The sequence below is a fragment of the Bufo gargarizans genome, chromosome 2 (genome assembly GCF_014858855.1).
Source record: "Bufo gargarizans isolate SCDJY-AF-19 chromosome 2, ASM1485885v1, whole genome shotgun sequence".
NCBI lineage: Eukaryota > Metazoa > Chordata > Amphibia > Anura > Bufonidae > Bufo > Bufo gargarizans.
The window spans coordinates 190,063,520-190,089,817 of NC_058081.1; the positions used below are offsets into that span (position 1 = coordinate 190,063,520).

The following is a 26,298-nucleotide window of genomic DNA, read 5'->3' on the forward strand; positions in this document are numbered from 1 at the left end:
TTGAAAGGCATTGATCCGGATCCGGCCTTAAGCTAAACGTCGTTTCGGCGCATTGCCGGATGCGATGTTTAGCTTTTTCTCAATGGTTACCATGGCTGCTGGGATGCTAAAGTTCTGGCAGCCATGGTAAAGTGTAGTGGGGAGCAGTATACTTACCGTCCGTGCGGCTCCCGGGGCGCTCCAGAGTGACGTCAGGGCGCCCCAGGCGCATGGATGACGTGATCGCATGGATCACATGATCCATGCGCATGGGGCGCCCTGACGTCATTCTGGAGCGCCCCGGGAGCCGCGCGGATGGTAAGTATGCCGCTCCCCACTACTACTATGGCAACCAGGACTTTAATAGCGTCCTGGCTGCCATAACACTGAAAGCATTTTGAAGACGGATCCGTCTTCAAATGCTTTCAGTTCACTTGCGTTTTTCCGGATCCGGTGTGTAATTCCGGCAAGTGGAGTACACGCCGGATCCGGACAACGCAAGTGTGAAAGAGGCCTAACATGATATCAAAGTTTTTAGTTTCTTCAAAAGAGCAGTGTCCTGGTGTTAGGCTGGTGTCACACACAGCTTTGTGTGGCATTTTATGATGGAGTTTTTTTTTTTACTAAAGCCATAAGTGGATCCAGCAGGAAGGAGAGATATAAATACTTTATATTTATCATTCCTTTTGAACCTATTTCTGACTTTGGCTCAAAAACTGCATAACAAATAGCCACAAAAAGCTGAGTGTAGCCCCACCTTAGGGCTCATGCACGAATGTGTGCGACCGGTGCCCGTATAGTAGCCTGCAAACAGCGGATCCGCAATATACGGGCACCGGCTGTGTGTGCGCCATATCACGGATGTGGACTCCGCAATCTGCAAGATACGGAGTGGAAGCCCACAGAAGCACTATGCAATTATGTTCTATTTTTCTGCAGTGCGGACTGAATATTGCGCTGAATAGGTCTGCATCCGCAAACGGTGGGCACACGGCTGGTGCATTTGCACATAATAGCAGCAGTGTAATAGGGTGGAGCTTAGTGGTTTGACAGGGACCCCCTTTGCTTAGGGCCCCAGATATAAGCAAATCTGCCCTTTCATGTGTTGCTCCCAAATGCAGTTTTTTATGGCCATTGTTCTTGCAATATTTCCAGCAAATAAAATAAAAATAATCCGGCCCACTAAGGGCTGTTTCACACGAGCGGATGCCGTGCGTGGCATCCACTCCGTGAAAGAGTGCCAAGACCCGATGCAGACTGCAGAAGCACGGAGCAGTAACATGATTGATAATGCTTCGTGCCTCTCTGTGATCTCTTTACTATGAAATCACAGTGACAACTTTATCTCACTCTGATTTCGTAGTAAAGAGATCACAGAGAGGCACGAAGCATTATCAGTCATGTTACTGCTCCGTGCCTCTACAGTCCGCATCGGGTCTTGGCTGTCATTCACGGAGCGGATGTCACGCACGGCATCCGCTCGTGTGAAACAGCCCTAAGGGTTCATGCACATGACAATGAAAAACAGCCGTCACACAGCCGTTTTTGGAACCATTGCGGTCTATGGGGCTATTAACATGGCCAATTTTTTTTTTTTCACAAACAGTTTTTATTGAGATTTTTGAATGCATACAGCATAGGCAATGTTGTATGGATAACTGAGGTCTATACAAGAAAAATAAAATACATATTCGTCATTATTGCCTCGTTCCTATATAATAAGGTGATGTACAACCTTTCCTCCAGGGCCAACTGATTAAAAGTAGGGTAGAAGGATCTAAAGAAGGAACTGACAATGCAGGGGACACAGACCAAGGACGTACTAGGAAAAAAGAAGAAGCTTCTTGGCTTGAGTGTGTAGGAATTCATGGGGTCTTTTTATTGAGTAGTGCTTTCCAGGGATCTTCATGTGGCCATTTTTTTAACGGCAGTTATTATTATAACTGTTATTAGTTATTGTCCTATTGTTTTTGGCCGTTTTCACAGCCAGACAGACCCCATTGAAATCAATGGGACAGGAGTGCACCTGTCTAAGGCTACTTTCACACTAGCGGCAGGACGGATCCGACAGGCTGTTTACCCTGTCGGATCCGTCCTGCCGCTATTTCAGCGTGCCACCGCTCCGTCTCCATTGACTATAATGGTGACTGGGGCGGAGCTCCGGCGCAGCACGCCGGACTAAAAAGTCGGACATGTGGTACTTTTAGTCCGGCGTGCTACGCTGGAGCTCCGCCCCCATTATAGTCAATGAAGACGGAGCGGCGGTCCAGCGAAATAGCGGCAGGACGGATCCGACGGGGTGTACAGCCTGTCGGATCCGTCCTGCAGCTAGTGTGAAAGTAGCCTTACAGACATTAAAAATGAGTCCACTTGCAGCGGAGGGAACACTTGCTCCGCGCTGGAGCCAGCAGGACCCTGGGAGCATCGATGGGGGCATTATATGTACTGTGGTACTAGCTGGGGGCATTATATGTACTGGAACACTAGGGAGGGGGGATGTCCAAGGGGCACTATGGGGGGCATTATGAATACTGAAGGCACTGCAGGGGTTGAGTTAAAAAACTGGTTGTTTTTAACCATTAGGCCTCATGCACACGACCGTTGTTTTGGTCCGCATCCGAGATGCATTTTTTGCAGGTTGGATTCGGACCCATTCACTTCAATGGGGCCGCAAAAGATGCGGACAGCACTTCGTATTCCTTCCGCATCCGTTGCTCTGTTCTGTGGCCCCACAAAAAAAAAAAAAAAAAAAAAGAACATGTCCTATTCTTGTTCGTATCACATGACAGTTCTTGTACTGGGCATGCTCAGTTCGCCATATCTCCGAACACCGGCAGCAGTGTTTTGCGTATCCACAATTTGCGGACTGCAGAACAGACACTGACGTGTGCATGAGGCCTTAATAACAGGTGCAAAATGACTGCTAACAATGGATAAAGGGCAGAAAATGGATGCAAATTGGCCATGAAATACTGACAGGGTATCCGTTTTTAAGTGCCGGTTTTTCACATGCGCCCTTCCTCTAGGCTTGTGGTGCGCAGTGAATGCAGTGTCCGTGTGAATTGTCCTGTGTGAACCTCGCGGTTTCCTCAGTATGGGACATTATGCAGACACCTGCGGGTAAACATAGGAGTGTAATGGACGGCCACCTGTTCTATTCAAAGCCGACACAGGACTGAGCCTGAACTGGTCGCACCGCACATGAAGGACGCGGGAATGCCGCTCTCCTCTCTCGCCGTGTATGTGTGTGACAAGAGAAGCCGCTTATGAAAGCAGCAGGGCGGGCGGCCCGTGTGAATGGCGCGGAGGACACGCCCCCCGAGGTAGATGAATGGGGAGGGGGCGGCGCAGGAGCGGAGCGTTACTAAGTTTCTAACAGCTGAAGAGGACACCGTGAAGGCACCGATGGGGGTGGGGTGGCAGAAAGGCATCAGATGTTATGTGTAGCCCTGGGCACTCCGGAGCCGCAGACTGCCAGGGTACCTAAAGTCTGAACGGTCCCGAGGACCAGGACGAGAGCCGGAGCCAATGCTGGAGAATGCTGGACGTGTATATTCCGTCAGTGGGACACCAGGTGTACAAGTCGGACAAGACCCACACGGTAGGTGCCAGCCTGTGCCACTGAGCGGCGCCCATCAGTGGAATACCAGGGACAGGAGCCGGGCACGTCCAGGCGATCACTGGCCCGGGCTTTGCTTTGTGTTGCTTAGTACAAAGGACCTTGTAGCTGTTCCACCTAACCTGGCACTGCTGTATACACCCCCCTGGCACTGCTGTATACACCCCCCTGGCACTGCTGTATACACCCCCCCTGGCACTGCTGTATACACCCCCCCGGCACTGCTGTATACACCCCCCCCCCCCCCCGGCACTGCTGTATACACCCCCCCCCCCCGGCACTGCTGTATACACCCCCCCCCCCGGCACTGCTGTATACACCCCCCCCCCGGCACTGCTGTATACACCCCCCCCCCGGCACTGCTGTATACACCCCCCCCCCGGCACTGCTGTATACACCCCCCCCCCCCCCGGCACTGCTGTATACACCCCCCCCCCGGCACTGCTGTATACACCCCCCCCCCGGCACTGCTGTATACACCCCCCCCCGGCACTGCTGTATACACCCCCCCCCCCCCGGCACTGCTGTATACACCCCCCCCCCCGGCACTGCCGTATATACACCCCCCTGGCACTGCTGTACCCCCTGGCATTTGTCACTGTTCCATATTAATACATGAGACTTTATGTCTGGTCCATTACAGACCTCTACCCAGTACATTTACTGTGCCCTGGTGGAGCAGGACTCTTGCCAGCACATGGCACTGTTGCAAATCAAAATGTTAAAAATGTCCTTAGAAGGTTGGGCGCCTCTAATCATTTACACCCCAGAGATTACAGCCATGCCCACAGTCAGCCTCATTGTGTTTGGCACACAGGGTATGTACGGTTTCCTTCATGCCACCTATAGTGAGGTTTGGCATGTCTGACAGTTTTCCTGAGTGTTCGTTACGTCACGGTGCCCAGCTATGTACTTACACTGGCTGAGAGTCTAGACTTTGATCCGTCACATTGCACAATATGGTTTAGTCAGTTCCTTTCATATTCGGTGCTGTGTTCTGACGTCTTAGGGTACTTTCACACTTGCTGCAGAGGATTCCAGCAGGCAGTTCCTTCGCCGGATCTGTCAAAACGCATGCAAACTGATGGCATTTGTCAGACGGATCAGGATCGCGTGCAAACTGATGGCATTTGTCAGACGGATCAGGATCGCGTGCAAACTGATGGCATTTGTCAGACGGATCAGGATCGCGTGCAAACTGATGGCATTTGTCAGACGGATCAGGATCGCGTGCAAACTGATGGCATTTGTCAGACGGATCAGGATCGCGTGCAAACTGATGGCATTTGTCAGACGGATCAGGATCGCGTGCAAACTGATGGCATTTGTCAGACGGATCAGGATCTTGATCCGTATGACAAATGCATTAAAATGCTGGATCTGTCTCTCCCGTGTCATCGGGAAAAACGAATCCGGCATTTATTTATGTTTCACATTTTTTGCGGTCTGAGCATGCATAGACCGCAATGCCGGATCCGTTTTGCAGGAACACTCAGGGCTGGATCTAGCATTCATGCATGTCAATGAGAAAAAATGCAGATTCCGGCAAGTGTTCCGAATTTTTGGACAGAGATAAAACCGTAGCATGCTGCAGTATTATCTCCGTCCTGAACAGTGAGAGAGACTGAACGTAGACATCGTGATGCATCCAGAACGGATTGCTCTCCATTCAGAACGCATGGGGATAAAACTGATCAGTTCTTTTCCAGTACAGAGCCCCTAGAACAGAACTCTATGCCGGAAAATAAAGACACTAATGTGAAAGTAGCCTTAGTTTAAACAGGACCTGTCACCGCTCCTGACATGTCTGTATTATTAGCTTCATACATTCCCCATGTAATAACAATTCTGGGGCATCTAGTCTTATGGCTCTGTTGTCCATTCCTCTATTATTCCTGCTAGAATTTATGAATTAATTGCTAGCAGTCTGCAGTAAGGGTACAGAAGGGGGTGGTAACCAGTTGGGGGGGGGGGGGGGTATACCTGCACAGACCCACTCTATCCAATCAGTGCTGCCTTTTTCAGACTGTGCAGGGGACCCCCCTCCCAACTGGAACCCTCTGTACCCTTACTGGAGACTGCTAGCAATGCATTCATAACGTCTAGTAGAAATATTAAGGCCCCTTTCACACAAGCGAGTTTTCCGTGCCGGTGCAATACGTGGCGTGAACACACAGCACCCGCACTGAATCCTGACCCATTCATTTCAATGTATCTGTGTACATGAGCGATGGTTTTCACGCATCAGTTCTGCGTTGTGTGAAAAACGCGGCATGTCCTATAGTCTGCTTTTCACGCAGCCCTGGCCCCATAGAAGTGAATGGGGCTTCAGTGACAACCGCATTGCATCCGGAAGTAAGTGCGGATACAATGCGTTTTTCACTGATGGTTGCTAAGAGATATTGTTTGTAAACCTCCAGTTTTTTATCACGCGCGTGAAAAACACATCAAAACGCATTGCACCCGCGCAGAAAAACTGAAAGCAATCGCAGACTAAACTGACTGAACTTGCTTGCAAAGTTTCACTGAACGCATCCGGAGTCAATCCGTCACGCTCATGTGAAAGAGGCCTAACCCTGGGTTCACACCTGAGCGTTTTACAGCGCGTTCAAACGCGCTGTAAAACGCTTAAGACATGAAAACCAATGCTTCCCTATGGGAAGGGTTCACACCTGGGCGTTTTACAGCGCGTACGAACGCGCTGTAAAACGCCCGACGCTCAAACAAGTACTTGAGCTTCTTTGGGGCGTTTTGACGCGCGTTTGTGGCCATAGGACACTGCAGTCAATGACACAAACGCGCGTCAAACGCGCGTTTACTATTACAAAAAACGTGCATAAAAACGCGCGACAAAAACGCGCGTAAAACGCGCGTTTGAGGAACGCTCAGGTGTGAACCCAGGGTTAAGGAATGACACAACATAGAGCCTAAAGAATAGCTGCCCCAGAACTGTTATTACATGGGGAATGCATGAAGCTATAAATACAGGCATGTCCGGAGCGGTGACAGGTCCTCTTTAAGTGGGGGAGGGGATATTCTGCTGAGAGTTGGAATCCGCCACCCTAGATGAAGTGAAAACATTCCCAAAACTACAACTTTGCAGCTGTATTTTTCTACCAGATAGCCAGTGCCAGACTGACCCACCAGAGTCCTAGAGGATCCTCTGCTGGGCCCAGGCCCTGGTACCATAATGGACTCCAAAGGTCCAGGAGTTAAAAACAAAAAAAAACTTTTAGAGCCAATTAACTGGCTACTGGGATCTATTTCTTTGAAGCAAAATCTATGAGACTGTATTGATGATCTGGGGTTTGGGCACCAGGCATAATTTCCTCTGGTGGGCACAAAGAACCCCAGTTCGACCCTGCAGAGAGCAGTCCGGTCACTGAATTGAGTTGGAATGAATCTTTATAAATTTACAGCAGAGGAACCAAAGGTTCCCGCACAGGATCTACTCTTTCTGGAGCCTTAGCTAGCAGATCTTTTACAGGTCCTTGGATGGGTCTGAGTGGCACACAGAAGATGCAAGATTCTGCCTCCACCGCTGATCTATAGTGAATGGATGCGGATGGGGGGCATCTCCATTTACATGGGCCAATGTCCTGCAATGAACATTCATACAAATGATCATTGCTTTGTTCACATCTCCGTTCTGGGATGTGGCACAGAGCAGCCTGCTGGATCTCACAAGATCCAGCACTGTCAGATCCTCTGCTTCACCACTGGATCCCCATTGACTGCAGTGTGGTCCAGCGGTGATTTGGGTTTCAGACGGACAAAAAATGTGGCATGCAATGTTTTTTTGTCCAGCCATCAGCCAGCATTTTCACTGGATCAGGCGGCCAGATCTCTGAAACGGAGATGTGGATGAAGCCTAAGGGGCTCCAAGCGGACACGTGCAAATGTTCGATAGGGAAGAGGCTTCTAAACAGGGCCCCATCCCAGCCCCCATTATGCTTATATTGGACATCCTGTAAAAGCTTAAAGGGATTCTGCACTTTGTTTAAACTGATGATCTATCCTCTGGATAGATCATCAGCTTCTGATCGGCAGGGGGTCCGACACCCGATCAGCTGTTTAAGAAGGCAGTAGCGCCGTGGCCTTCTCACTGTTTACCGCTGGCCCAGTGACTTCACGACTTGTATCAACGGTCCTGGGCGGGGCTAAGCTCCATTCAAGTGAACAGAGCTTAGCCCCGCCCAGGCCAGTGATACTAGTCGTGACGTCAGTGGGCCAGCGGTAAACAGTGAGAAGGCCGTGGCGCTGCTGGAGCTGCGCTGTCTTCTCTAACAGCTGATCGGTGGGGTTCCCAGGTGTCGGACCCCCACCGATCAGATGCTGATGATCTATCCAGAGGATAGATCATCAGTTTAAACAAAGTGCAGAACCCCTTTAATGAGTCACAGAGAGCCGAAATGCAAATATATCAAAGCTTATTCCAAAAAGGCTGAGTATCAGAAAATAAAATAAAAGCAGTTTTTAAACCCCTAATCAAGGAGGGTCCAGGTAGGGTGGTTGCCAACAAGCTACCCTGCCCTACCCAGGGTATTTGGATACAGGGTGACAAATGTCATCTTTGCCTGAAGATGAAGAAAAGACTACTTAAGACCCTTACACTTTAGACGCTGTTACTCGCGATTCCACTATACACATGCACACAGAGGGGAGTGAGCCACTGATAGCCTCTCAGAGAACACAAGGGTTTGGCATGCTGAAATCTAACATGCTTGACGTTACAGAGAATTGGTAGGTCCTCATACACACGAGATGCTCTGCCAATCCCGACGAATCGGCTGTGGCAGACTTTTATGTGTACGGGGTTCAGCTGCCTTCACTCTAATAAGAACATCTTCTACAGTATTCCCCAGAGCCTGATCCCACTTCATATATGTGCATACACAGGCAGGCGACTGGATCACGCAGCTTTGTGCTTTAGAATAGAGGGCTGGACCACTGTGCAGGCACTGCGTCCTCATAGATTGGAGGGGGCCTTGTCTTCTATTTCATTTTTTAAATAGTTTGTAAAGGTAGCTTTACACGAGTAGTTGATCGGTACGACTGAGCGATGAACTAGTTTTTTATTTTTTATTATGTCTTGACGAACTTGGTGTAGTGAACGTTTCAATCATGACCCTTTAGACGGGCCAATTATCGTTTACAAAATTCATAATTTCAATCGCATTTTCCATTGTTTGTAAAGCAGACTGTTACATTTACACATGATAATATTTTAGGGGCGATTACTGTTTACACGTATGTAATCGTTAACGTCCAACGGCGATTTTTGTGCCCACACAAACGATCGAACCCACGTGATTTTTTATTTTTTTTGTACAGTGCTGTGGAATATGGTGGTGCTATATAAATAACATTTAACAGTATTAAGGTGCCTTCACACGCGGCTGTGAAATCTGCCGGAGAATACGCAGGCACACATTTTTACAATGTGTTGTGGATTTTGGTGCAGATTTTTATGCTGGGATTAGGATGCAGATTTCGTGGATTACATCCTCCATTGAAATGAGTGGAGACATTAAAGCTGCAATATATAAGGCAGCAGAATGTTAGTCCACAGCGGATCACAGGCAGGGCCGGTTTTAGACAAAATGTGGCCCTGGACTAAATTAAAAGCGGGGCCCCAAATTCTGAAGTACTGTATTAACAGCCACATTTATTCACTTGACGCAAGGGGAGAAGTCACCGCCATGGCCCACGATTGGTCGCAGGCAGCGTCAAAATGGATGATGACATCCAGGAACCGGAGCCGAGAGCCGGTGTCAGGAAGCAGGTAAGGGCCAGTTCACACTTCAGTTACTTGGTCAGTTATTTCCATCAGTTATTGTGAAGGCCACTCGGAGATCGGGTATAATGGAAATACCTGCATCTGGTTTTGGCTCACAATAATTGATGGAAATACCTGAAGTGTGAACTCTGCCTAAGGGCTCATGCAGACGGCCGTTGCTCGTCTGCGATATATGGGCACTGGCGGTGTGCTCACCATATCATGGATGCAGACCCATTGAATAGGTCCGTAATCCAGAAGGAGCAGTGGGGAACGGAGGCACTGAACCCCATGGAAGCACTACTGGGCACTTCCGTGGGGTTTCTCTCCGTGCCTCTGCACCACAAAAAAAATAGAACATGTTAATTTATTTGCGGTGCGGATGGATCACGGACCCATTCAAGTTGAATGGGTCTGGATCCGTCTGCGGCAACCGCACAGACGGTGCCCGTGCATTGTGGACCACAAATTGCAGTCCCCGACACACGTTTGTGTGCATGAGCTCTAAGTGTGCTTCCCTTAGCAAATTTTCCCAGGAGACACGTGAAAATAGTCAGTGTTACCAGTGCTCTGTATATAGAGACAGCAGGGACATGTAGATAATGTGTTTTCTGCATTCAAAGTAAAAAAGTAATTAACAAATAGAAATATGAAAAAAAAAATGCAAGTAAAAATGAAAAAAAGTGGATTTCTTTATTCCCCCAAACACTCAATGGCATTGAGTGTTGGGTGAATAAAGGAATCGACTTGTTTTACTTAAAGGGGTTATCCGATTTCAGAAACATCCCCTTCATGTGCCGGGCCCCTCACAGGTAATATAATTACGCCGCCACTGCTGCCTCTCCCTGCACACGGATGAAAACAGCCGGTGTCGGGGGTGGGGGTAGGGGGTAGCAGCCAATGGCAGGCGGAGATGAGCCTCCCTAGTGTCAACCACGATGCTAGGGAGGCTCATCCCCATCCCTGCCTGCCATGTTTCTGAAATCGGATAACCCCTTTAAGTCAGAATGCTGCCTTTCTTCCATAATTTTAGATAGACAGAGAGACTGACAGATAGATAGGAGCAATACTGCCCCCCTCATTAGTCTGTGGTCTGGACTGTCCAGCTGTACCCATCAGGTTATGTCTGCCAACAAGCAGCCCTTGTCATTTATTGCAGCACAGAGAGGAGAGGGGCATTCTGAACTCACCAGTACACCTCGGGAGCAGGCTAGAGGAGGCCATTACCTTCACAGAGCAGGGCCTCCGGTGAGAGAGAGAGGAAGGGGGCGGGGCCAAGGTCTGCCTGCCTGCATGGATGCAGCACCCAGCTCCTCACTACAGCATAAGGACCCTGCGGGCTACAGTGGGCGGGAGACCAGGGACCAGCGCTCCTTGCTTTGCTGTCTGTGCTCCGCCTCCACCAGCTCTCTTCCACATCTGTCTGGGCAGCTCAGCAGGGGGCCCCATTTAGGGATGGGGCCATGGGGAATTGCCCTGATGAAATGGCATTCATCATGATTTATTTTTCCATCACATTATACATTGGTTGTATCGAAGGGTTCTGACCACCTTGTAATCCAGCAACGGTGGCCGTGCTTGCACAGGATAGGAAAAAGCGCCGGCCTATGCATACTCCCAGCCACCAGAGGGGCTGGCGCCTTTTCCTATGGAAAAATGAATCCAACCAGCAAAGAGGCAATATGGACACTCACAGAACATTAGTAAGTGCCTTGTATTAAAGGGGTTATCCAACCCCTATAATAACCTCCCCAATGCCTGGGCACCTCGTATACTTTACTTACCCTGCTCCCAGGCATCCGCATCGCTAAGGATCCCTGCACAGCCGCCGCTGCATCTTCCCATCACATGGATCAAAGGATCCCGCAACGGTAGCCAATAGCATACTGCGACAGGGAAGAACCTCCTTAGCATCACCCGCGATGCTAGGGAGGCTGGTCCCCGTCATGGCCGGTTATTGGCTGCTCCTCCCTGACACCGGATGTTTTGATCTGAGCAACGGGAGATGCAGCAGTGGCCGTGCAGCGATCCAGAGGGATGCAGGTGCCGGGGAGCCGGTAAGTATAATGTATACGAGGGGTCATTTATAGGGGATGGATAATGCCTTTATTTTTTTCTACATGATAAATGCCATCTGCCAAAGGGAGACAACCCCTTTAACACCTTTCAACCCCCTAGGATAACATGCTGATTACTTTATGGCATTTTCTTCAGCCATGTGTGATGGCACATTTACAAGTCCACATAATCGTAATGCTTTCCACAGTGTATTTGCTCTACCTCTCCTGGGGGAAAACCTCTATAGAAGACGAGATATCAGCCATTTCCAGTTGTCTCTTTTGGGAATCTGCCAGAGAAGAGATTCATGGAAAAACTTCCAACTTGACAGAGGAGAACAACTGGGGCGTGTATTTGTCAAGATCCGAATTCTGCCAGTTCTTACCTCGGCTGCCTGAGAGACCATTAAAGATCCAGTGTTCTTGCTTATTCTCTTCTCCTTCTGTTGGGATAACCTGCTAGCAGTGCACCCCAGCCGGTGAGCTCATATGTCATCCAGATTACTTTCATGTTACCAGCTCTCACTCCCAGGAGATTGACCATTGTAACCAAACAGACGGGAAATCACAGAGATGCCAAGCACAGTGACTCATGTCAGCATTCACTGCAGGAATGTTTACCCCAGTGAAACACTTTTTTCGATTTTATTTTTTTAAACTGTAAATTTTTCTTAAAGTTTTTTTTTTTTATAGTACAAAGAAAAAACAAGACGAGCTAAAGATCAATTGCTCTGGACTAGAACAAAAGGCACATAAAAATAACCTGCAAATATACAATGCTATACGGTAGAGGTGCATTTGGCAATCAAATGGAGGGTTTATGCTATAGGCCTCATGCACACGACTGTGCCGTTTTTTGCGGTCCGCAAAAAAAGGAAGGCGTGTTGCCTTCCGCAATTTGCGGAACGGGCGCCGGCAATATAAATGCCTATTGTCCGCAAATCGCGGACAAAAATAGGACATGTTATATTTTTTTTGCGGGGCCGCGGAACGGAGCCACGGAGGCGGACAGCACACGGAGTGCTGTCCGCATCTTTTGCGGCTCCATTGAAACGGCGGCTCGGATGCGGACCCAAACAACGGCCGTGTGCATGAGGCCATAAACTGAGGCGAAGCCCAGGACATGATATACATTAGGTGTGATCCTAGCAATCTTCAAGTTGCCATAAGAGACAAACAAATGCAAAAATAAAACCAAACTTAATCACAAAGACACATAAACAAGGGGTGAGAGAAAAAGGAAGGAGGGGAGGGGACAAGTCATTCTTGGATCTAGGAAGGGAAAAGCCTAGGATTACAAATCCGCCTCAATGCAAAAGGTCCCATGATTCCCAAATAGCCTGCAATGTATCAATGGAGTTAGGGCTCATGCACACGACAGTATTTTGCGTTCAGTATACTGGACGTTTTTTTAGTTCAGTATGCGGTACATATACTGAACCATTCATTTCAATGGTTCAGCAAAAAATACTGAAGTGTCTCAGTGTGCATTCCGTTTCAGTATTTCAGTATTTCCGTGCCGTGAAAAGATAGAACATGTCCTATTCTTGTCCGCAAATCACGGTGCTTGGCTCCATTCAAGTCAATGGGTCCGCAAAAAAAAACGGAACACATACGGAAATGCATCCGTATGTCTTCCGTATACGTTCCGTTTTTGCTGAACCATCTATTGAAAATGTTATGCCCAGCCCAATTTTTTCTATGTAATTACTGTATATGCCATACGGAAAAACGGAAAGGAAACTGAAACACAATGGAAACAAAAAACGGATCCGTAAAAAACAGACCGCAAAACACTGAAAAAGCAATACTGTTGTGTGTATGAGCCCTTGTTAGGAGAGGTAAGGGTGGCATATTTAACAGGGGGTCCAATGAAATGCAAATCGAGAAGAGGGACTTGGCTATGGCTTGCACCTCATGCCAAAATGGGGTAATGCCGGGACAATCCTAAAATATGTAATGTAGGGTACCTGGCACCCCACCACAACACCAGCAAGTGGACGGTATAGAGGGATTAAGGCTCCATTCACACGTCCGTGGTGTGTTGTGGACCCAAAACACACCCGCCTGGCACCACTATAGAAATGCTTATTCTTGTCCGCAGCTGTGGACAAGAATAGGACATGTTCTATCTTTTGTGGAGCTGCGGACCCGAAGATTGGGGGCCGCGCTCCGCAGATGCGGATGCGGACAGCACACTGTGTGCTGTCCGCATCCATTCCGTCCCCATAGAAAATGAATGGGTCCGCACCCGTTCCGCGGACCCATTTGCGGACGTGTGAGTGGAGACTGTGGAGGAGAGCTGGGGTGTGGTACCGGTGCATTAGCAGTGTATGTTGAGTTTCAGGGTATGTCGTACAGATCGAGGATTGTGCGGCTCTGCTCCAAATGATCTGCCATGAACTATGTGGTATGGTGATTCCCAAGGTATGACCCACTTCTCCACATACAGTGGATATAAAAAGTCTACACACCCTGTTAAAATGTCAGGTTTCTGTGCTGTAAAAAAAAAAAGAGACAAAGATAAATAATTTCAGAACTTTTTCCAGCTTTTTTACATCACAGAAACCTGACATTTTAACAGGGGTGTGTAGACTTTTTATATCCGCTGTATGTGTGAGAGGGTGCAGCCTGGTAAGCGGGCGAGGCCAGAGTGCGGTATAAGAGCGGTATCGGGTCCAATCGACAAAGGCGCTCAAACACCTTTTTATATTTCTAATGCTACACTAATAATAGTAATAAGAACATAAAAATTCAGACTCCTGTGCTCCACTTTGCTATTAAGGTAATTGCTTTATTTCAAAGAGCGGTATCCAGTCAAAATAAACGTTTTTCGGCATATACCCTTCTTCAGCATAACTGGTTGAGCCGCATAGATAGAGGAGAGAAAAAATGGCGCCCTTTCTTTTAGGCCTATTACAGCGCATGCCAACTAGGGCCATAGAGCCCCTCACTACCGCAGCAATCTGCAACCCACTGTGGGTATCTTCAACTTTACGCTTTTTCTCTCCTCTATCTATGCGGCTCAACCAGTTATGCTGAAGGAGGCTATATGCCGAAAAATGTTTATTTTGACTGGATACCGCTCTTTGAAATAAAGCAATTACCTTAATAGCAAAGTGGAGCACAGGAGTCAGAATGTTTATTATTATTTGGTCTGGGAACCATCTCCTATTGCCCACATACTCAATCAATTGGAGTGTCATCCAACCTGACAATCCTCAGTAATAAGAACATGGTGACGCATTCAGTCTTGTGTAATACCAGTATTCATATCTGCCCTGGATTTCTGGAGCTGACTGTTTCTTTTGAGGTTTTTCTATTTATGAAGGGCTGGGTCTTGCAATGTATTTGTGAAAACATTTTGCTATGTAGATAGTGTACTTCCCGTGTTCAGATCAGGTTACCAGCCGCAAGGTGTCTCCATATTTTATGTCACATGCACATTGTTACTCTGTTCTAAGGCGCAATATTGCTGACTTGGCGGTGTGCTTAGTTATGTAAAATTCAGCATGTAATCAAGTGACTGTCTGAACGATCTGACATTTTACATATTCCTTTAGGCAGTATTCTTTTTGCCTGAACACTTAGGGTAAATTTGACAAAACCAGTTTAGTAACAGGCTAGGAGCTGTCACCGTCTTATTTCAGCTTCCGATGTCTAGGATCCTTTGGAGAATATACCAGTTACTAAGTCTGATAATACCTTCACTCTGCTCTTGCATGTTATACAGTATCTCCCCTAATAAGAGCTTGTGCTCACAAACGTATTTTGTATCCGCATCCGATCTTCATTTTTTGCAAATGGTACATGGAACATGTCCTATCCTTGTCCCATCATTTTTAGTGATGGGACTGAGAAAAGGCGAATGTACACAGAAGGTATTCGTACTTTGCAGATCCGTGGTTTGAATACCACAATACAAAGTCGAGTGCATTCGGAAAGTCTGAGGTCCAGAGCACCTTGAATCAAGTTTTCATTAAAGGGGTAGTCCGCTTTTTTATATTGATGACCTATCCTCAGGATAGCGGGAGGCTGACTCGCAGCAGCCCTGCCGATCAGCTGTTTGGAGAGAACGCAGAGCTCGTATCTGCTTGCCATCTCTTCTCTGTTTATCTGCTTGCCATCGACATTGCAGCGGTGAGCAGTTTAATTACAGCTCCTCCGTCCCCATTCACTTTAATGGGAGGGCTCCGTGGAAATTATATAGTTTTTGTTATTTTACTTTTTTGAAATAATGAAAAAGAGCTTTTTTTTTCTTAAAATAATAATTTCTTTGTGGCACTGTATTCTGTCGCCCATAACTTTAAAAACAAATTCTCCATAAAAGCTATAGTTATGTATAGCATTTTGGGATACATATAATACATGTGACCTTCTGATAATTTTTTATTTCATTTTTTTTGGTTATGAAAGATGATCAAAAGACAACACTTCTGGCACATGTGGTTTAAATAATAGGATCATTTAATTGATCAAGTTGTGTTTGTATTCGCTTGAATGGGACTGAGCTGCAAATAGGCCAATAATTGTGACTGGCCTAGGAAGAAACCACAGCGCTCGCCAGATCACCACTGCCTCTTCAAACAGATGATCATTGAATCCTCACCAACCACAAGATATATATGTATATTCTGAATTTAGATCAGGACCCCTATATACAGTTTATAGTAGTACAAACCGGATTCCAAAAAAGTTGGGACACTAAACAAATTGTGAATAAAAACTGAATGCAATGATGCGGAGATGGCAAATGTCAATATTTTATTTGTAATAGAACATAGATGACAGATCAAACGTTTAATCCGAGTAAATGTATCATTTTAAAGGGAAAATACGTTGATTCAAATTTTCACGGTGTCAACAAATCCCCAAAAAGTTGGGACAAGTAGCAATAAGAGGCTGGAAAAAGTAAATTTGCGCATAACGAAGAGCTGGAAAACCAATTAACACTAATTAGGTCAATTGGCAACATGATTGGGTATAAAAAGAGCTTCTCATAGTGGCGGTGTCTCTCAGAAGCCAAGATGGGTAGAGGATCACCAATTCACACAATGTTGCGCAGAAAGATAGTGGAGCAATATCAGAAAGGTGTTACCCAGTGAAAAATTGCAAAGACTTCGCATTTATCATCATCAACTGTGCATAACATCATCCGAAGATTCAGAGAATCTGGAACAATCTCTGTGTGTAAGGGTCAAGGCCGTAAAACCATACTGGATGCCCGTGATCTCCGGGCCCTTAAACGACACTGCACCACAAACAGGAATGCTACTGTAAAGGAAATCACAGAATGGGCTCAGGAATACTTCCAGAAACCATTGTCAGTGAACACAATCCACCGTGCCATCCGCCGTTGCCAGCTGAAACTCTACAGTGCAAAGAAGAAGCCATTTCTAAGCAAGATCCACAAGCTCAGGCGTTTTCACTGGGCCAGGGATCATTTAAAATGGAGTGTGGCAAAATGGAAGACTGTTCTGTGGTCAGACGAGTCACGATTCGAAGTTCTTTTTGGAAATCTGGGACGCCATGTCATCCGGACCAAAGAGGACAAGGACAACCCAAGTTGTTATCAACGCTCAGTTCAGAAGCCTGCATCTCTGATGGTATGGGGTTGCATGAGTGCGTGTGGCATGGGCAGCTTGCATGTCTGGAAAGGCACCATCAATGCAGAAAAATATATTCAGGTTCTAGAACAACATGTGCTCCCATCCAGACGTCATCTCTTTCAGGGAAGACCCTGCATTTTTCAACAAGATAATGCCAGACCACATTCTGCATGAATCACAACATCATGGCTGCGTAGGAGAAGGATCCGGGTACTGAAATGGCCAGTGTGCAGTCCATATCTTTCACCTATAGAGAACATTTGGCGCATCATAAAGAGGAAGGTGCAACAAAGAAGGCCCAAGACGATTGAACAGTTAGAGGCCTGTATTAGACAAGAATGGGAGAGCATTCCTATTTCTAAACTTGAGAAACTGGTCTCCTCGGTCCCCAGACGTCTGTTGAGTGTTGTAAGAAGAAGGGGAGATGCCACACAGTGGTGAAAATGGCCTTGTCCCAACTTTTTGGGGATTTGTTGACACCATGAAATTCTGATTCAACATATTTTTCCCTTAAAATGGTACATTTTCTCAGTTTTAACTTTTGTTCCGTGATTTATGTTCTATTCTGAATAAAATATTAGAAGTTGGCACCTCCACATCATTGCATTCAGTTTTTATTCACGATTTGTATAGTGTCCCAACTTTTTTGGAATCCGGTTTGTAATTAAAGTTGGTGACAGGTTCTCTTACTTCCAGGAATTGATCGGTGTGGGTCAGAGTCCCAGCACTATCCTCGATCAGCTGTTTCAAGGAGCGCATACATTGTATAGTGGCAGTGCTTGGTATTGCAGCTCTGCCGCATTGACTTGAATGGGATGGAGTTGCAACTTGATCATGTGACCGATGTACAGCGACAGCACATGGCCAAGGAGGCCTATCCGGAAGATAAGTCATCAATATAAATTCCTGGATAACCTCTTTAAGCCTTGGAGACCACCTAAGTAGACCACTTATGTCAATTCTGATTAGATGTTGAGTTTTCCATTTTCTTCTGACCAAGATTTGAGAAGTCTCTTTTCAAAAATTATTTGTGCTGTGTTGTACGAGATTTGGGTGTGGGGCATATTTTTGTTCAAAAAGCAAGAGGATCTGCATTCAGGTCTATCACATGATCTGACCTTGGATCAAATGTCAAAGGTTAAAACAGGAAAGGACATGTTTTGCTAGATATATAATTACCCTGTGGCTTCTAGCTCACAGGGCTTTCCCCCCCCCCCCCCCTTTCTCTGGATCAACTTGCAACATAACAGGCTGAACTGGATGGACAGATGTCTTTTTTTGGCCTTATCTACTATGTTTTACCATAGAACACGTCAGATCGGTATAATATCGACTTTTTAATTTTACAACATAATATAACCTTTACGTTTGTTGAACGTGTGTGTATGTATATGTGTGTGTGTGTGTGTGTATGTATATGTGTATGTGTATATATACACATATACACATACACCACCTGGGTGAATAAAGTTCACATGTACTTTTTCTTGGAGTGCCGCCCATTTTTCTGGACTATATATATATATATATATATATATATATATATATATATATATATATATATATATATATATATATATATATATATATATATATATATATATATATATATATATATATATAGCAAAAAGATGAGGCAGCACTCCAACGTCAGGTGAAAAACCGTGGATCCTTTATTCCCCTCTCCAACGTTTCAACCGCTCATTGCGGTCTTTATCAAGCATGGTTTACAAGTGTCATACAGGGGTATATATACCCAGAGTGCATTGTGCCAATACAAGTGAAAATTATTCAATTAAATCAGTATAAACATAAAAAAAACATTTTAGACTAACAGAAATTGTTACCGGAGTAAAGCCAGCATCACAGTGAAAACATACAATTGTACATATAATGTGAAATATCCATATACATGATCATATAAATGCCGCAGCATAGATATTCTAAATGAGGCTCATTCAGCCAATGATTCACCACATGTGTAGACGTGTTGATTATAATCATAATTAAAGACATAAAATAAACTCACACAGCAGTGGATGACTATCGGCGCCAAAATCCGCGTCCTCTCACCCCAGCTGCGCATGTCCAAGCAGCCAGCAACGCTACCCAAACAAAACCAGACAGGAGGCATCACGCAGGTCACGGGATAGATCACCTGATCAACCACATGACCATCGCAACACCCACCTGTCACGTCAGAGGGCGGCGCCGGACCACGTCATCAGGGCGAGAGAGCGACGAACGTCAAAGTGCAAACGGCGTCAGCTAACTGGCGTCGTTGTCACAGTAACCATCCGCACATCCCCGCCCACTAGGCACGTCCAAGCTAGGGGCGGACATGCGCAGCAGGAGCATACAAGGAGTAGGAGAACCAGAGGGCACAATCTGATTAAATGGTCAGCAAAAACCAAGATATACAAGTGAAAGTCAACATAAGAAGTGTGTTGACTAAACATGCATGATCGCTGTGATAACAGCTAAAAAACCGAGTGATCGTGGTACAACATATATCAGCACCATATGAAATCTATCGAGATCGGTGCCATACAGCTCAATATGTAAAAGAGAAGGAGAGGGAGGAGCCAATGGTTATCCCATTTCCATGATCATAGCCAGAAGCTCATAAAAGGTAAGAGGTCAAGGACATATCAGTGCCCCGTACCCCAACACCCAGTTTCACCCCGTATTCTCAAGAGAAAAGATAAGAAAAGACCACCACTCCATATATAGAGCCATCAACAGACAACCAGCATAGTAATCATAAATATTTATTATGACATATATCTCAATTATTTAGTATATGGTTATTGTGCCCCATGGAACCCCCCAATCACAAGATAACATAAACGGAGAATCGCAGGATTCCGGAACCGCAGTACAACGAAACCGCTGTCAAGGCATTGATAGAAGTAATCTAAAAGAGAAAACCAAAAACGGTTTAAACAATACTGTAAAACCAGTAATTGTAACAAATGGTGAAATAGATGACACTTATACATCTCACACATACACAGACAGAACCTAAGAAAAGAAAAAGCAGAACCTACAAGCAAGCCCTCCATTATATCAAACTCCACTTGAAGTCAACATTAAGACCAGTGGGTCTCAGGGTGTTGAGGCGATGTATCCATCTAAGCTCCCTCTGTTTGAGAGCCCTTGTCCTATCACCTCCCCTCCTGGACTGAGTGATTTGATCCAGAATCATAAATTTAAGATCCTTCTCTTTATGATTAGCTTCAACAAAATGTTTGGGGACTGGCAAATCTCTTCTCTTACGTCTAATGGAGAAACGATGATTGTTGAGACGTGTCTTCATGTCACATGTGGTCTCCCCCACATAGAGGAGACCACATGGACACGAAAGCACATGCACGACAAATGAACTGTCACATGTCAGGTAGTGACCAATAGCATAGGGAACTCCTGTTTGGGGATGGATGAATTTCTCTCCCTTTATCATGTACGAACAATTTACACAACCAAGACAAGGGTAACTCCCTCTTCTACGTGATCCAATGTATGTTTGTGCCAAAACTTTAGTAGGAATATCAGCCCTAACCAATTTATCTCGAAAACTCGTGGGGCGTTTATATGAGAAGAGAGGGGGTACAGTAAACGCTGTGATATTAGGGAGATTACTCTTAAGTATGGACCAGTGTTTGCGGACAATTTTAGCAATACATCCACTTTGCTCTGAATAAGTGGATATAAATGGGATTCTCTCCACCTTGTTTTGTGTCAATACTGGTGACCCCTGCTGTGTCTTTTTAACCTTATTGAGATGTTTCTCAATGACCTGGGAAGGGTAACCTCGTTCCTTAAACTTATGTGTCATCTGTGCATACCTATCAGGCAATTTATCAACCTCCTGTACCACTCTCTTAACCCTAAGAAGCTGACTGTACGGCAATGAGTTAATAGTCGACCTGGGATGACAACTGCTGTAATGCAATAATGTATTGCAGTCTGTAGGCTTGGTGTAAATATCGGTGAGTAATTTATCTCCAACTATCATGACAGTGGTGTCAAGAAATTGTACTTGGGTCTCCGAATAGACCAAAGTAAATCTAATATCCGGATCCAATCCATTCAAAAAATGATGAAATGACTCCAGTGAAACTGGGTCACAATGCCAAATAAGGAAGACATCGTCTATGTATCTCCACCACCCCAGTACCTTACTGAAGTGGTCGGATACATAGACAAGGTCCTCCTCGAGGGCCGCCATGAAGACATTGGCGTAGTTGGGCGCCACATTTGACCCCATAGCGGTCCCTCTCAATTGTAGATAGAAACTATCTAAGAACAAAAAAATTATTGTTCTTCAGAACCAAGTCCAACAATTGGACAATGAAGTCCTGACAATCACAAGAGTGGTTACTTCCGGATAATTGTCTCCGGACAGCAGACAAACCTCTTGTGTGGTCGATGGAGGTATATAGACTGGTGACGTCAAAAGACGCCACCAGACATCCATCAGGTAATCTGATACCAGAGATCTTGTCAAGAAAATCCCCAGTGTCCCTGATGTAGGATCTAGCATCAACTGCATAGTGGCGCCATAGTGATTTTGAGCCCGTGATTCCTGATTTTGGCGGCGAGAGACTGGAACAAGGGGATACTAGTATAAAAGTTATCCACACAAAGGTGGTAACCCTTATCTAGCAGTGGGTGCATAAGGTCCCACACAAGTTTCCCGCTAACACCCAGAGTGGGGGAACCTTCTGGGGGTTAAATACGGGAATCTCGCCCCTCGTACACACGAAACTTGTAAGTGCACCCTGAGGTACTCTCACAAAGTTTGTACAGCTTCACGCCATACCTCCCCCGCTTAGAGGGAACATACTTGCGGATAATGAGTCTCCCCTTGAAAGCAATGAGAGACTCATCAACCGTGACCTCCCTTCCAGGTACATAGACCTGCACAAATTTGGCCCCAAAGTGATCGATGACCGACCTGATTTTGTACAGGCGGTCATAGGCAGAATCACCTTGGGGGGGACATGCTGCATTATCTGCATAATTGTAAAGTGGGGTCTGGTAGAGGATGTCCCCACTCCAGTAATGCCTGACACTAGGTTTCTTGACTAGGCCCATATGCAGCACGAGGCCCCAAAACGTCCTCATCTTGGCTGCACAGACCGGAGTCCAGCCACCGGGCCTAGCCAAAAAGGAGCCCGGATGTTGAGCAATGAACTGTGGGGCGTACAGGTTCGTCTGCTCCAACATCAGATTCACAAAGGGGTCACTGAAAAAAAGACTAAAGTAGTCGCATTCAGTGAAGCCCACTGTGGAAATCTGGATTCCTGGTTGGCCTACAAAATCAGGAATCACGGGCTCAAAACGCTCTGGAGTACACCATGCAAGTTCACCGGTAGGGTGCTCCGGTGGTCTTAACTGGTGGGCCGGAAAACTAGTACGAGCCCCAGAGCTTCTCGTACTAGTGTGGGCCACAGGGTCCCTAGCATGGCGGTCTCCTTGCTCCACCTGGCGGCGTCTCCGCCGCCTTGGGGTCTCATCATCATTGCTAGATGATGAGGAGGACGCGGATGACAAAAGGAAAGTGGGGTTATCCTCGTCCTCACTGGGGCTCTCGGACTCGGAGGCAAGCTGGGCATATGCCGCCTAGAACATCCGGCAGGCCATAGGGGAGTGTGTGTGATAAACTTTATTTGGTGTGTGTGGGGACGGGTGTTCGGGAACTTACCCTAAACCTTACAGACAAAAAAAAAAGGCCCAAAAATGTGATTTTTTTTTTTTTTAAAATTCAAACTCGCTGATCAACCGTCCGAAGTTGATCAGCGGTGGGGCGTGCGATGCGCTAACAGTGACGCTAAGAGTCCCGGCCACAGTCAGCGTACGCAGAAAAAAATATATAATATGCTTGTGCCCCAAAAAAAGTTGTGAAAGGGGGCGGGAGGGGGGCAAGCTGCAGCACACCTGGGGGGTCTAGAGTCATGGTTAAAAACATGGGGTGTAAAGTGGGCGGGGTTTCATCAAATCAAGCACGCAATATCTCGGAAACCAAAGCGGCGCAAACGTTCATTTTTGCAGCACAAACCAGCACAAACGAATGGTGTATTTCTTTTTGAAATTTAAAAACATGGGGTGGAAAGTGGGCGGGGTTTCAGCTAATCAAGCGCGCAATATCTCGGAAACCAAAGCGGCGCAAACGTTCATTTTTGCAGCACAAACCAGCACAAATGCAGCACAAACGAATGGTGTATTTCTTTTTGAAATTTAAGAACATGGGGTGGAAAATGGGCGGGGCTTCATAAAAATCTAACGCGCAATATCTCAGGAACCGAACCGGCACAAACGTTCATTTTTGCGGCACAAACGCAGCACAAACGAATGGTGTATTTCTTTTTGAAATTTAAGAACATGGGGTGGAAAGTGGGCAGGGTTGCAGCAAATCGAGCGCAATATCTCGGAAACCAAAGCGGCGCAAACGTTCATTTTTGCAGCACAAACCAGCACAAACGAATGGTGTATTTCTTTTTGAAATTTAAGAACATGGGGTGGAAAATGGGCGGGGCTTCATAAAAATCTAACGCGCAATATCTCAGAAACCGAACCGGCACAAACGTTCATTTTTGCGGCACAAACGCAGCACAAACGAATGGTGTATTTCTTTTTGAAATTTAAGAACATGGGGTGCAACTTCACACAGGTACCGCTATGGGGTCAAATGTGGCGCCCACCTACGCCAATGTCTTCATGGCGGCCCTCGAGGAGGACCTTGTCTATGTATCCGACCACTTCAGTAAGGTACTGGGGTGGTGGAGATACATAGACGATGTCTTCCTTATTTGGCATGGTGACCCAGTTTCACTGGAGTCATTTCATCATTTTTTAAATGGATTGGATCCGGATATTAGATTTACTTTGGTCTATTCGGAGACCCAAGTACAATTTCTTGACACCACTGTCATGATAGTTGGAGATAAATTACTCACCGATATTTACACCAAGCCTACAGACTGCAATACATTATTGCATTACAGCAGTTGTCATCCCAGGTCGACTATTAACTCATTGCCGTACAGTCAGCTTCTTAGGGTTAAGAGAGTGGTACAGGAGGTTGATAAATTGCCTGATAGGTATGCACAGATGACACATAAGTTTAAGGAACGAGGTTACCCTTCCCAGGTCATTGAGAAACATCTCAATAAGGTTAAAAAGACACAGCAGGGGTCACCAGTATTGACACAAAACAAGGTGGAGAGAATCCCATTTATATCCACTTATTCAGAGCAAAGTGGATGTATTGCTAAAATTGTCCGCAAACACTGGTCCATACTTAAGAGTAATCTCCCTAATATCACAGCGTTTACTGTACCCCCTCTCTTCTCATATAAACGCCCCACGAGTTTTCGAGATAAATTGGTTAGGGCTGATATTCCTACTAAAGTTTTGGCACAAACATACATTGGATCACGTAGAAGAGGGAGTTACCCTTGTCTTGGTTGTGTAAATTGTTCGTACATGATAAAGGGAGAGAAATTCATCCATCCCCAAACAGGAGTTCCCTATGCTATTGGTCACTACCTGACATGTGACAGTTCATTTGTCGTGCATGTGCTTTCGTGTCCATGTGGTCTCCTCTATGTGGGGGAGACCACATGTGACATGAAGACACGTCTCAACAATCATCGTTTCTCCATTAGACGTAAGAGAAGAGATTTGCCAGTCCCCAAACATTTTGTTGAAGCTAATCATAAAGAGAAGGATCTTAAATTTATGATTCTGGATCAAATCACTCAGTCCAGGAGGGGAGGTGATAGGACAAGGGCTCTCAAACAGAGGGAGCTTAGATGGATACATCGCCTCAACACCCTGAGACCCACTGGTCTTAATGTTGACTTCAAGTGGAGTTTGATATAATGGAGGGCTTGCTTGTCGGTTCTGCTTTTTCTTTTCTTAGGTTCTGTCTGTGTATGTGTGAGATGTATAAGTGTCATCTATTTCACCATTTGTTACAATCATTGGTTTTACAGTATTGTTTAAACCGTTTTTGGTTTTCTCTTTTAGATTACTTCTATCAATGCCTTGACAGCGGTTTCGTTGTACTGCGGTTCCGGAATCCTGCGATTCTCCGTTTATGTTATCTTGTGATTGGGGGGTTCCATGGGGCACAATAACCATATACTAAATAATTGAGATATATGTCATAATAAATATTTATGATTACTATGCTGGTTGTCTGTTGATGGCTCTATATATGGAGTGGTGGTCTTTTCTTATCTTTTCTCTTGAGAATACGGGGTGAAACTGGGTGTTGGGGTACGGGGCACTGATATGTCCTTGACCTCTTACCTTTTATGAGCTTCTGGCTATGATCATGGAAATGGGATAACCATTGGCTCCTCCCTCTCCTTCTCTTTTACATATTGAGCTGTATGGCACCGATCTCGATAGATTTCATATGGTGCTGATATATGTTGTACCACGATCACTCGGTTTTTGAGCTGTTATCACAGCGATCATGCATGTTTAGTCAACACACTTCTTATGTTGACTTTCACTTGTATATCTTGGTTTTGCTGACCATTTAATCAGATTGTGCCCTCTGGTTCTCCTACTCCTTGTATGCTCCTGCTGCGCATGTCCGCCCCTAGCTTGGACGCGCCTAGTGGGCGGGGATGTGCGGATGGTTACTGTGACAACGACGCCAGTTAGCTGACGCCGTTTGCACTTTGACGTTCGTCGCTCTCTCGCCCTGATGACGTGGTCCGGCGCCGCCCTCTGACGTGACAGGTGGGTGTTGCGATGGTCATGTGGTTGATCAGGTGATCTATCCCGTGACCTGCGTGATGCCTCCTGTCTGGTTTTGTTTGGGTAGCGTTGCTGGCTGCTTGGACATGCGCAGCTGGGGTGAGAGGACGCGGATTTTGGCGCCGATAGTCATCCACTGCTGTGTGAGTTTATTTTATGTCTTTAATTATGATTATAATCAACACGTCTACACATGTGGTGAATCATTGGCTGAATGAGCCTCATTTAGAATATCTATGCTGCGGCATTTATATGATCATGTATATGGATATTTCACATTATATGTACAATTGTATGTTTTCACTGTGATGCTGGCTTTACTCCGGTAACAATTTCTGTTAGTCTAAAATGTTTTTTTTATGTTTATACTGATGTAATTGAATAATTTTCACTTGTATTGGCACAATGCACTCTGGGTATATATACCCCTGTATGACACTTGTAAACCATGCTTGATAAAGATCGCAATGAGCG

The 26,298-nt window shown here is 46.0% G+C and overlaps 1 protein-coding gene across 2 annotated transcripts in view; it reads left to right on the forward strand.

Moving 5' to 3' along the window:
- The first annotated feature begins 3,377 nt into the window (after positions 1-3,377).
- Positions 3,378-26,298, forward strand: part of SNX22 (sorting nexin 22) — a 65,823-nt gene continuing 42,902 nt past the window's right edge. For both annotated transcript variants that reach the window (XM_044283345.1, XM_044283346.1), the window contains exon 1: positions 3,378-3,580. In XM_044283345.1, the coding sequence (XP_044139280.1) occupies positions 3,518-3,580 (63 nt within the window). In that variant the 5' untranslated portion in view covers positions 3,378-3,517. The remainder of the gene's footprint in view (positions 3,581-26,298) is intronic.